Here is a 13,132-nt window from a genome sequence, read left to right on the forward strand (position 1 = left end):
CGGTGCAGCACCAGAAATAGCTTGTGTGCATGCGTATGGGAGCGCGTTCCCCTGCCCTCCGGCCCACGCATGCGCACAAGCTATTTCTGGCACTGCACTGACCTGAAGACGGGCAACCGCACCGCGGTGCGCCAATAAGAACGGGCGGTGGGGAGCCGCACAATTGGCTCACGTGGGCCGCATCCGGCCCCCGGGCCTTAGTTTGGGGACCCTGTGTTAGACTGTGCTAAAGCAGGGATGGGAAACCTGTGGCCCTTGAAGTTGTTGAGCTACATAGGTCATTGGCTGGAGCTGGTGGGAGGGAGCTGCAGTCCAATAACATCTGAAAGGTCACAGATTCCCCCAACCCTAATCTGAAGGTAAAATCAAAATGGGGGTGGGAAGGAGAAAGAGAAGACCTTGATCTAAAGAGACAGCAGAAGATTATCATAGGGCACTTTTCATTAATGGCTCTGGCTGGGAGCTGCGTTAATTTATCCATCTCTGTCTGGATTGCAAACAGAAATCTCCCATGGAGCAAGCTGTGTTAAGAATATATTTATTTAATATAAAGAATATATTTATTTTTAAAGTCATTAACATTTTAAAGTGGTATATATAAAATTACAGACTAGGACCCTCCCTATTTTTTGTGTTGTTCAATTGTTAGTTTTTTAATTGTTGTGACTTGCCCTGCAACCTTAGGGTGAAACTAAATTAAAATGATGATGATAAACTGTACAAAAAATAGGAACAATCAAAATTATCATAAAACAAACTGTATTTATATAACATGTATTTGGGGCAGCTCACAAGGTACAAAATAATGCAGTGGTATGGTACCTCGGGTTACAAACACTTCAGGTTACAAACGCTTCAGGTTACAGACTCCGCTAACCCAAAAATAGTACCTCGGTTTAAGAACTTTGCTTCAGGATGAGAACAGAAATCATGCTCCAGTGGCGTGGTGGCAGCGGGAGGCCCCATTAACTAAAGTGGTGCTTCAGGTTAAGAACAGTTTCAGGTTAAGAACGGACCTCTGGAACAAATTAAGTTCTTAACTAGAGATACCACTGTAAAACGCAATGGTAAAATGTGAGGGTGAACCTAATTACCTAAGGAAAAAGAACAAACTTGTTCCAGTTCTTGAGCAGCTTAACGACATGTTCTGACTGTTGTGCCAAATACATTTTGTGTGTGTGTGTGTGTTGATTTTGGTTTCATGAACATTACAGACTTTGGAGCCCTGCTGGATCGAGCCAGAGGCCCATCTAGTCCAGCATCCTGTTCTCGTAATGGCCAAACCAGATTCCTCTGGGAAGCCCATAACAAAGGCAACAGCACTTGCTCCGCTTGTGGAACCCTAGCAAGATACACTGCCTCTCATCTTGCAGGCAGACCCTGCCTGAGCTTACTCAAAGGCTATCCTCTGAGATGGCAGTGAACTCGCATGGTATATCAGCTTAGCCAGTCTTGAAAGCAGAGGGGAAGAACCTGTGGTCCTCTAGATGTTGATGTACAACTCCCAATGGTCATCCCTGACCATTGACCATGCCAGTTGGAAGTGATGGGATTTGGAGTCCATTGCCATCTGGAGGACCATAGGTTACCCAGCGCTGCCTAAATAATGTTAGATAACAGGGAACTGATAGCTGAGGCGTCTTCCTTCTTCAGAGTGCCATACAGGTTAAACCTTAGCTTTAGAGCTGAGCGGTTGTTGCTGCAAGGGTACAAGATAGGGGATTTTGCCCAGCAAATTGCATATTCAAGTGCCTTCTCTCTCTCTTCCAGCTAAGAATTGCATCCTAGCCGTGAACTCTTCTGCCTCTCCGACGTAGAGTCCCTTCCAAGCTTCTCAGGATGAGTCTCCAGTGGGCGGCTGTGGCCACCTTCCTATATGCAGAAGTCCTCCTTGTTTTCCTCCTGTGCATACCCTTTATCTCAGCAACAAGGTGAGCTGAAGTGGGGATGGGATTGCGGGTGAACCTAGGGGCCTTTCCAGGCCACAGCTGTTGTGTAACAAAATTAAGGACTCAATCACACCCTCTCTCGGCCTTGGTTTCTAGGATGTTGCAGGAGACAGTGGGTTGAGCTGGGTGAGAGTGATTAGCACTTGCAGACCGATGGGAAATTATTTTTAATATCTGGTCATCACTGGAATCTGTGAGAGGAGACAAGGAGGTGGATGAAAAGTCACTCCCGTTTATTTAGCCAAGTTCCATATTGGCAAATGTCTGTTACGTAGCTCAGAGGTGGGTTGTGGTTAGGAAATGGTGCAACAGCCCTTATGTAGGACATGGTTCTTGGATAGTGTTCTTAGGAACCACCCTATTCTCTGGCTGTAATTTGTATTAAGCTGATTAAAATACCTATTAAAAAGTGCTGCAACTCTGGGGCTTTATAGTGAAGGGCGGCTAAGTAATTTTTTTATTACTGTTACAAAGGTTGATAATAAAGCTTACTATCAGGGCTGTTTGTATTTTGTTGCACTAAGAAATAAAATCCTGTAGCATGCTAAATCCATTTTTTGAAGATTCTGCAGCAAGAAAACCTACGTTTTGCTACATAAACTCGTAAACACTGTTCGGAACTAGCCAGTTGCGACTGGTGCGGGTCCAATTGTGACCACATGGAGATCTCTGGATAATAATAATAATAATAATAATAATCCCACTGGGGTGGGTGGTGACCGCAGCCTTGGTTTAAGATGCCATTTGGTGATCTATATCTGAGTTTCTAACACTGCTCGTAAACTTAGTCAGTTTGCATAATTCAGTTAATGAGACCTGATTGTTGATGGAATCTTTCATACGATAGGCACTGCTCACCTTACAAACATACCTTCCCAGAACCTTAGTTTTCTATAGATATGCTCAAGAATCTCAGGAAGCTGAATTCTCTTCCCAACCTTGCATTCTGCACTTCTTTGGAATCATGGCATACACATTCCCCCCCTCACCTATTCCTTCCTCCCATCTCCTTCTGGCATCTCTTCAGCTGCTGTTTAATCCAGACGGAGGACTGTCTGGGGATGGGGAGGAAAGTGGCTTCTTCATTAGTTGCTTGGCGATTACCGAGTTGCCTCCTGATTTCTTCCAGGAGTTACACTCCCTCCACAGCATTGATGCAACCCCAAAATGTCTTCTGCCTGAAAGTGGCTCCATAGCGTCAGGTTAGGCAGTTGGGGTCTGACCCTTAAAGGTAACCTGGGTGGGGGGAACCTAGAGCCTTCGAGATGTTGTTGAGACTCCCATCAGCCCCAGCCAGCATGACTAATACTCGGGGATGATGGGAATGTTATAGGCCAACTATGTCTGGAGGTTTACCATCCCAGTCTCAGTCGTCGCTTGTCTGCAGCCCCCTAAATAGCCCAAGAGAGGAACAACTGGGTCCAGTCTCCATTTTGCTTCCCCACCCCTAGTGGAACAAACTGCTGCCTCGTGTTCATTAACTCCATTGGGCCTACTCCAAGTAGGACCAGGATGTTTATTCGGCTTTACGCCCATCATAAAACACAACACAACAAAATAAATCAAATAAAACAGCGGACTCGTTCAAGCCACAAATAATATAACACAATTCACAGCTCACAAGGACAAATATTAACAATTAAAAAAGAAAAGTTTAAGATTATGATTAAAAATTTAGGCACTACGCTAAAATCAATATATGATGTCATTATAGAAAATTCTTATAACTATAAATAATCTGCTAACATTCCAATCCGTCTCTTGTACGAGAGGACGGCTGTTAGGAATTTAGCAACCTGTAGAGTAATATAAGAATCCACATCTTGAAGAACCCAGGCAAGCTGTAGGTCAACTGGTTTGTCAGCCATAGGCTGGATTATGGAATTTAGTATACTAGCACGAGCTGAACTGTACATAGGGCAGATAAACATAACATGATGTAAAGATTCAGATGTTTTAATTTCACAAGCACACATTGAAGAGACTTGGCCCTTAGTAAATCTAAACCGCTGCCTGTGTGGCGGTCAAGTGTGTTTGTGTTTGTTGCCTGCAAAGCATTGATCCTAAACTCCAACCTTCTTCCACAGATGGCAGAAAATCTTCAAGTCCCGCTTGGTGAAGATAGTGTTGGCCTATGGGAATACCTTCTTTGTTGTGCTCATAGTCATCCTGGTCCTGTTGTTTCTTGGTGAGTGGAAGGAAGCCAGTGTGCTTGGGGTGGGTGTTCTCCCATCACCCGCTCATGGGAGTGTTTGCTTCTCTGCCTGTGCCTGCCAGGTTCTGGCCAGGTCCCCAGGGCCTTGGGCCACATGTGTTTCTCCTGTGCTCTCTGAGCTGCTCATAGCCCAGCACTGTGACAAAAAAGGGACAGGAACGTGACTGTGGTTCCACACCCGCTCAACTTTATCTTGGCCAGTGATTCAGGAGAACCACCCTTTAGTCTCCCTCCTTGTAGCTGGGGTAGGGCTTTGCCCAGAGTGCTTTGCTGGGTTTGGCCATGAAGGATTTCGGTTCAAATCCTGCCCAGCCATGAATTCCCTTGGGGTCTTCCACACAGGGTGGCTGTGAAGTCCAAAAGGCAATCAGAAGCATATCTGTGCTCTGGAAAATCCTAGAAGAGCAAGAGTTGAAGATAAATTAGAGGGGGAAAGCAGGTTTCAAAATATTGGGGGTTGCGGGTGCGAACGTGGTGGAGATGACAGAACTCTGCTTTATAGGTACAGTGGTACCTCTACTTACAAATTTAATGCGTTCCGAACGCACATTTGTAAGTCGAAAAAATTTGTAAGTCGAATCCCATAGGAATGCATTGGGAGAAAAAAATTGTAAGTAGAAGCAACCCTATCTAAATCCTATCTAAACCGCATCCAAGATGGCGGACGGAGCTCCATTCGTAAGTAGAAACATTCGTAAGTAGAGTTATTCGTAAGTAGAGGTACCACTGTACCTTCTTTCTCCTTCACCATTGCATTTAGCTGCTCAGGACAGTTGAGTAGACAACTGCTTTGCATCAGCAGCTGGGCTAGGATGCCAAATATCTTCTGTCTGGGTTATGGCAATGTAGTTCCAGGAGAGATCCTGGAAGCTCTGGGAAGTGAGGCTGCTCTTTTGACCCCTACCTCCACTACACCAGTTCCACATAAAGCAAACCAATTTTTTTAAAGTCCCTTGCATCAGGGCATTTGAGGAAACAGCCTCCTTCCATGTGATATTTGTCTGCTTTTTGAGGTCCTCAGCAGATGCCCTGCTCTGCCACTGTTAGAGATGCAGCCTACGTCTACATGGGGCAGAGCCTCATAATCTGTTTCTTTCAGATTATGGAACTCCATGCCCTGAAGGGCTCCCCTGGCCCCCTCTCCCTGTTAGCATTTTGACACTTGGCACAGGTTTTATGTAGTGCCTTTGTGGACAAGCTCTCCCCTGGATTGTGTGCGTGTTGCTCCTGACCCAGTTTTATGGTGCAGAATTCCTTATTTTTAAAATAGAAGGTTGCTGTTGCTTTGAAGGCCTTTGAGATGGAGAGACAGCTTAGAAATAAATTGGATCAGACGTTGGGCACATTCTTACCTCCCCCCTCCATTAAGATAGATGCTGTGGGTGGGCTGTTGTCTTAGAGATGCTCAAGGATACTCAACATGGTGCCCTTCAGCTGTCCCTGAACTACAACTCCCATCACCCCTGACCATTGGTCATGCTGGCTGAGGCTGTTAGGAGTTGCAGTACACCAGCATATGGAGGACACCATGTTCTTTGTCAATGCCTCTAAAATCACCTGCGGTGAAGGCCCAGAATTCAGAGTTCTAGTCAGCAGCACATGCCAGGTGACAGGTAAGGCTCTTCCCTGTGAAAGATTCCTGGCTGCTCTTCAGCAGGTTTCTCTGCTTCTGGCTCCTTTGGCAAGAGAGACTCTGCAGAGCAAGAGTGTTGAAATGGCACATGCAGAGATTGCGCTTGCAGGGTATGCGAGAAGTTGGCTTCTGCTGCCCCCTGGAGTTTTCAGTAGGACAGTGGGGGTGAGAAGGGCACTTTACCATACAAACCCCTTTCATGGGCTCAGAATTGTAGAGTTGGAAGGGATCCCTGAGGGTCATCTAGTCCAACCCACTGCAATGCGGGAATCTCCCCTGAAGCTTTCGTTTTATGAGTGAGGAGAGCTCCATCCCATCAGTTTGTGCCGTCTGGCTGTCGGGGCTCCATGTGTGCCGTATTCCACACAGATGCAGACACTTATTATAGGACCAAAATGAGACATGTTCACATAGCACCACAAGAAGGCAAGCCCAGCCCATGGCTAAGTTGTTGCACAGGCTTTTTTTTTCCTTTTGAAGAGGCTTTCTTGTAAGAATTGTCTAGGGCAGGGATAGGGAACGTTTTCCTCCTGGGGGCCACAAAATGGGCATGGCCAGAGGCAAAAAAATGGGTAGAACCCCAGATATGACTGGCTTTCATATAGCAGGCTCCATTCAAGTCATGTAAAATCCAGATATTTCTATGCAGGCCTCTCTATTCTCAGTTCCAGTCAGGCAAAAGCCCTCAAGGAGAAAGTGGGGCAGGTGCTCGTGTGGGCTGTGTCCTGGAGAGAGCCATGTGGGCCAGATAGAGAGGTCTTGGGGGTAGGTGGGTGTGGATTTGGCCCCTGGGCCTCAGGATCCTGGCCTAGCAGGAGAAGAAATTCAGTGCTTTAGTTCTCAGTCACTTCAAACTTTAGTTACTTTTATCCTGCTAACCCCATATATTCTCGAAACGTGACTATCACATTTGTCCCAGGCTGGATGATATGTTTGCCATGTGACTTGAGCTTGATTTTCCTTCTGGAGATATCAGCTGTGGGGGTTTGACTTTGGGTAGGACTTGTGGGGTGAGGGAATTGTCCCTTCTCTCCACACATTTCCCCCCTCAAAATGGCCTCCCAGGCTGTTTGTGGCAAATCACACCTTTAGGGGCAAGAAGCAGAAGAGTGGATTTCTAGTGAGAAAAATGCGGTGGAGTAGGGTCACCCACCCACCCCGGTCCATGCACTGCCATCCCCATCAGGATTGCACCCCAGCAATTGCTGTTGCTCAAAGAAAAAGAAGTCTGGGCGGCACAATCACGTGACCAACCTATCGCCTGGTATTGGAGTATTAAGAGTACTTGGCGAGGCCGAATATGTGAGGAAATAGTTTCACCTTTCGCACAGTCTCTTATGTCAGTGAGGAGCCAGAACTTTTATTTTGCAATCCTGCATTGCCATGACTTAGGGTGTCAAAGTGGCTTGAAATGTTAATACCCAAATAGCATTCATACTGTTTCAGAATGGAACGGAATGAAGGACCTTTAAAGCCCTAAACGGCCTCGGTCCAGTATACCTGAAGGAGCGTCTCCACCCCCATCGTTCTGCCCGGACACTGAGGTCCAGCTCCGAGGGCCTTCTGGCGGTTCCCTCATTGCAAGAAGCCAAGTTGCAGGGAACCAGGCAGAGGGCCTTCTCGGTGGTGGCGCCTGCCCTGTGGAACGCCCTCCCATCAGATGTCAAAGAGAAAAACAGCTACCAGATTTTTAGAAGACATCTGAAGGCAGTCCTGTTTAGGGAGGCTTTTAATGTTTGTTTTATTTCATTTTTCTGTTGTAAGCCGCCCAGAGTGGCTGGGGAAACCCAGCCAGATGGGCGGGGTATAAATAATAAATTATTATTATTATTATATAAGGAGGGGGTGACATTGGCTTAATTCTCAAGCGTGAGAAGCAGGGCCTTTCTCCCCCTTCTAACAGTACTCGCCAGTATGGAGTACTAGCACCTCTGTTTCTTTGATGCTCATGGCAGCCATTTTGTGCTTTCACCCACAGCACTTTGGTGTAGAAAGTAGAACCAGCACCTCATTATCCTTATTATTTTAACAACAACAACAAAAAAGCCCTGAAATAGATGACAATGGAGTGGGAACTGACAGATTTATCTCAGGAGGGAATTATCCTCTTCCTGGGGACAGCTAATCTTGCCTCAGATGGTCATGATTACATGAAGTAATGTCTCATGTGTCAATCTTAATTAATGCGGTGGGTGTCAAGTATAGGAGAAAAAGCCCATTAAGTGGCTTCCTAGATCAAGGCCACTGAGGGCTTTAAAGATTGAAAGCCAACACCCCAAACTGGGCCTGAAAACAAGCTGGCAGAGACTGGGCTGGGGAGCTTGTGACCCCCCCCAAGTAGTTAGAATCATAGAGTTGGAAGAGACCACAAGGGCCATCCAGTCCAACCCCCTGCTAAGCAGGAAACACCATCAAAGCATTCCTGACAGATGGCTGTCAAGCCTCTGCTTAAAGACCTCCAAAGAAGGAGACTCCACCACACTCCTTGGCAGCAAATTCCACTGTCGAACAGCTCTTACTGTCAGGAAGTTCTTCCTAATGCTTAGGTGGAATCTTCTTTCTTGTAGTTTGAATCCATTGCTCCATGTCCGCTTCTCTGGAGCAGTTGTTGAACTACAGCTCTAATCATCTCCAGTTATTGACCATGTTGGCTGGGGCTGATGGGGGCTGGAGTCCATAAATAGCTAGAGAGCCACATGTTCCCCAGCCCTGCTCTGGGAGGTGAGCTATGCTCCTGGAGGTTAGTTCTAAACAGAAATTGTGCTGCTACGTTCTGGACCAGTGGAAATTACCCAGAGGTTCCTCATGCTGGGAGGGTAGCAAGGTGTTGCATTGTGTGGGGGCAGCTGAAAAGCTTGTTCATCTTCCCATCAGTTTGAGACTTGCTTTGGGGACCCTACCGTTGGTCAATGGGACAAGCCTTCTCCCACCCTCAAAACCTACCTCCATTTTATACTTCTATCCAGAACACATGCTGTTGCGGCGTGATGGCTTGGGTGGATTCTTGTCAAAGACTGCAGCTGGATTCATAAGCGATCGGCGGGGCTTGGGACGAAATCTCTAGAAGCCAACCGGAGCTTAAGTTCAAGCAAGGCTTGCAAATAAATTGTCAGTCTGCGGAGCTCTGACTCCTATATAAATTTGTGACTTGCAGATGCCATTCGTGAGATCCGGAAGTATGACGACGTGACCGAGAAAGTGAACCTGCAGACCAACACTGGGGCTATGGAGCATTATCACATGAAACTCTTCCGAGCCCAGCGGAACCTCTACATTGCTGGTTTCTCGCTGCTGATGTCCTTGTGAGTACCTCAGGGACACTGCTGAGGCTAGATCAGGTGGTGGGCAAGCTGCGTGGCTGGCCAGACTCCTCACCCCTGGCTATTAGTCATCCTGATGGAAACTGGAGTCTTAGCAGCATCCAGAGGGCTACCGTTTCCTAATCCCTGGGCCAGATACTTGGGAATCTTGGTAAGGCTTGGATAGTAGGTTTGAATTCAGGAGGCACTGGAAATAAGGCATTGAGGTGAGCATCAGCTGTAGCCAGATTGCATCACCCTTAGCACCCACTTCTTGCCAGTAAGAACCAAATTATTTACTTTGTGGCCCTTGACATAGTTCTTGCACATAGTACAGGCATCCCCGAACTGCGGCCCTCCAGATGTTTTGGCCCACAACTCCCATGATCCCTAGCTAACAGGACCAGTGGTTGGGGAAGATGGGAATTGTAGTCCAAAACATCTGGAGGGCCGAAGTTTGGGGATGCCTGACATAGTAGCAAGGAGTTCTCCAGGGAGCATCCCTCTCCCCCTTCCAAGGGTGGCCTCCATATATTCTCCTTTGCAGAGAAAAGCTTCTTGGCAGGCTTTGACATCTCCCCTTAATGATGCTTTGTCTGGTTCTCTTGCACCGTAGGTGTTGGCTGCAGAGCCGGATAGAGGATGGCAAAGCTGGAGGTGGAGAGCCTCTGGGCCATGGGCCAAACGTGGCTAGCCAGGCCTGCCCACTTGGCCTACAAGGCTTTTTTGTGAATCCAGGCCCACCTCCCCACATACATGATAGCAGGTGTGGGGCAGGTAAGGGTGGGGTTTCAAAGGAGCTTAAAGTGGATTCCTGACTGTTCTTTTGCTGGAGCAAGGTATGCTCCCAGTCATGCATCAAATGATGGGCAGGAGGAACACACCTTGCTTGAGGTGGGCATGTGGTTTCCGTTCAGTGAAAGCTGCTTCTCCCTTTTTACAACTGCTCTTTGAAGCTGCCTGCGCTTCTCCTTTCATCCTACAGAACATGGAAAGCACAGGGCTAGCAGTGCCTCCTGCACTGTGGCTCCAAGTTTGGGAACCCTGCACAATGAATTTGGGGGCTGGGTGGGTAGGACAACCCACTTGCCAATCACCTGGTGTTGTCTGCCTCAGAGCTGTAGCTATAGGGGGCGGGGGCTAGCCAGGTTTTTTGCCCAGGTGAAGCGTCTAGAGGGGCACCATTGAGGCTCCCAGCCTGTGTGTGTGTGTGTGTGTGTGTATGCAAATGTGCATTGGGGGGTGGGTACCAAACTGGGTCTTTGACCCAAGTGAAATAAAGCCTAGTTTCGCCTCTGGGATGAATTGCACCACTCACCTGCCAAGGTTGGCCCACATGGTGGATCAAAAAATCTCGCCACTCTTGGCATAAGCAATGCAGTTAACCTTCTGCAGTGTTGTTTGCATGGTGTATGCCCAGGCTGCTTCAACAACTGTGAGATGTGCAGATTGGCAGGCAAAGCAATACTAAAAATTATTCTCTGAAGATAGATTTGAAAACCACTGCTGTACAAAAGGAGACACGGTTTGTGATGCTTCCTATTTCATCACATTTTCCCGCTCTCTCTTCTGGAAGCTGCTCCCATTTGCGTTGCTCTGTTTAGGTCAGGGCTAGAGAACAGCATCTAGAGGTGGCACCCCCAAACTTGGCCCTCCAGCTGTTTTGGGACTACAACTCCCATCATCCCTGACCATTGGCCCTGTTAGCTAGGGATGATGGGAGTTGTAGTCCCAAAAGGGCCGAGTTGGGGGATGCCTGATCTAGAGGGCCAGTTTCCTGTTCCTGATTTAAAGCCTCATTGGGTCTGGGTGGCTTCCATCCCATCAAAAGCTTATGCTGTACAAACTCTGTTAATCTTCAAAGTAGGACTCCTGTTTTCAGCGTCAGTCTGGCACAGCAGCCTAGCTCTGTTGGAAGGCTGCTTGGAGAAGGCAGAGTGTCGAAATTTCTATACAGCAACATGATCTGCAAGAACTATGTCAAGGGCCACAGAGTAAATCATTTGGCCTTACTGGCAAGACGTGGGTGCTAAGGGTGATGCAATCTGGCTGCAACTGCTCACCTCAATGCCTTATTCCCAGTGCCTTCTGTATTCCCGCTTACCATCCAGGACTTGCTAAGATTCCTAAGAAGTGGCCCTCTGGATGCTGTTAGACTCCAGTTCCTTCAGACTGTTCTTGTTTTTATTACGTATTTTGTGTTTTTATTACATATTTTTATGCTGTGAACCGCCTTGAGATCTTCAGATGGAGGGCAGTATACAGTCATACCTTGGTTTAAGTACGTCGTGGTTTGAGTATTTTCAGTTTAAGTACTCCACGGACCCGTCTGGAACGGATTAATCCACTTTCCATTACTTTCAATGGGAAAGTTCGCTTCAGGTTAAGTATGCTTCAGGTTAAGTACAGACTTCCGGAACCAATTGTGTTTGTAAACTGAGGTATCACTTTATAAATAATAATAAAAAATGGGACTATGCAGTAGCTGGGCATGCACTGCTTTGCTCCCTCTTGCCTCCACTTGACTGTGAGGACCAGGTGGTGGTTGACCAAAGACCTCCTGTTTCCAACCCCTGTTGCATATTCTGTTTGCTGCTGCTAACTTGCAATGTTTAGAGTCAAGTACAGTCATACCTCGGTTTAAGTACACTTCGGTTTGAGTACTTTCAGTTTAAGTACTCCACGGACCCGTCTGGAACGGGTTAATCCACTTTCCATTACTTTCAATGGGAAAGTTCGTTTCGGGGTTAAGTATGCTTCAGGTTAAGACTTCTGGAACCAATTGTGTACTTAAATTGAGGTACCTCAGTACAGTACAGTGGTACTTCAGTTTATGAACACAATTGGTTCCGGAAGTCTGTTCATAAACTGAAGCGTTCATAAACTGAAGCGAACTTTCCCATTGAAAGTAATGGAAAGTGGATTAATCTGTTCCAGACGGTCCGTGGAGTACTTAAACTGAAGCGTTCATAAACTGAAGCGAACTTTCCCATTGAAAGTAATGGAAAGTGGATTAATCCGTTCCAGACAAGTCCGCGGAGTACTCAACCTGAAGCATACTTAACCCGAAGCATGGGTGTAATTGGTTCCGGAAGTCTGTTCATAAACTGAAGCGTTCATAAACTGAAGCAAACTTTCCCATTGAAAGTTATGAAAAGTGAATTAATCCGTTCCAGATGGGTCCGCGGCGTTCGTAAACCGAAAATTCATAAACCGACGTGTTCATAAACCGAGGTTCCACTGTAGTTGCAGAGGCTGAATCAGCCTGCTGTGCTCTCTCTGGGCCACAAGGTGGCAGACGTGCATAATCTCTTACCTCTTACTGAAAATTCCTGAGGCTGAGGACTGCAGCTGAGTCTACAAGCCAGTAGACTTCAGAGTTTGGGATTAAGCCACCAAGTGATGCCCCAATGAGCACATGGCAAATGCTTTCTCTGGACAGAACCACCACTTCTGTGCCCTTGGACTGTAGTGAGGGCCGGGCAGCCCTTGGCCCTTCAAGCTAACCTTTTCTTTAGAAGCTTCTGAGATTTACAGTAAGAAGCCTAAAAGAGGTGAAATTCCGATTCCTAAAATTATTCTCTCTTCTCCTGCCCACATAATGGATTTTTATGTTTGCTATTCATTTTGCAACCTGTTCAGAGTCTCGGAAGAGGCTTTATGGCAAGTCAGACCATTTGTCCATCTAGCCCAGCATTGTCTGCACAGGCTGGCAGAGACTGTGCAGGGTTTCAGCCAGGGCGTGTGCCCAGCCTTACCTGGAGGTGCTGAGGACTGACCATGGGACCTTCTGCATGCAGAGCAGACGCTCTACCACTGAGATGTGGCCCTTCCCCCAGTGTAGGAAGATGGCCTCGTGCTGAGTTAGAGCAGCTGTCCATCTAGGTATTGCCACGCTTATGGGCAGCCACGGCCCCCAGGGGTTCAGGCAGGGCAGGGGCATTTCTAGCCCTACCTGGAGATGCCACTTGGGGGTTGAACTTGGGACCTCCTGCGTGCAGAGCAGTTGCTCCACCCCTTCCCCGTTGCCAGTAGT

The 13,132-nt window shown here is 47.4% G+C and overlaps 1 protein-coding gene across 1 annotated transcript in view; it reads left to right on the forward strand.

Moving 5' to 3' along the window:
- Positions 1 to 13,132, forward strand: part of BCAP31 (B cell receptor associated protein 31) — a 35,134-nt gene that overhangs the window by 1,725 nt on the left and 20,277 nt on the right. Inside the window, exons 2-4 of the mRNA XM_035140481.2 lie at positions 1,771 to 1,931; positions 4,037 to 4,137; positions 8,952 to 9,099. Of these exons, the coding sequence (XP_034996372.1) occupies positions 1,840 to 1,931; positions 4,037 to 4,137; positions 8,952 to 9,099 (341 nt within the window). The 5' untranslated portion in view covers positions 1,771 to 1,839. The remainder of the gene's footprint in view (positions 1 to 1,770; positions 1,932 to 4,036; positions 4,138 to 8,951; positions 9,100 to 13,132) is intronic.

This window comes from Zootoca vivipara, chromosome 16 (assembly GCF_963506605.1).
Source record: "Zootoca vivipara chromosome 16, rZooViv1.1, whole genome shotgun sequence".
Taxonomy (NCBI): domain Eukaryota; kingdom Metazoa; phylum Chordata; class Lepidosauria; order Squamata; family Lacertidae; genus Zootoca; species Zootoca vivipara.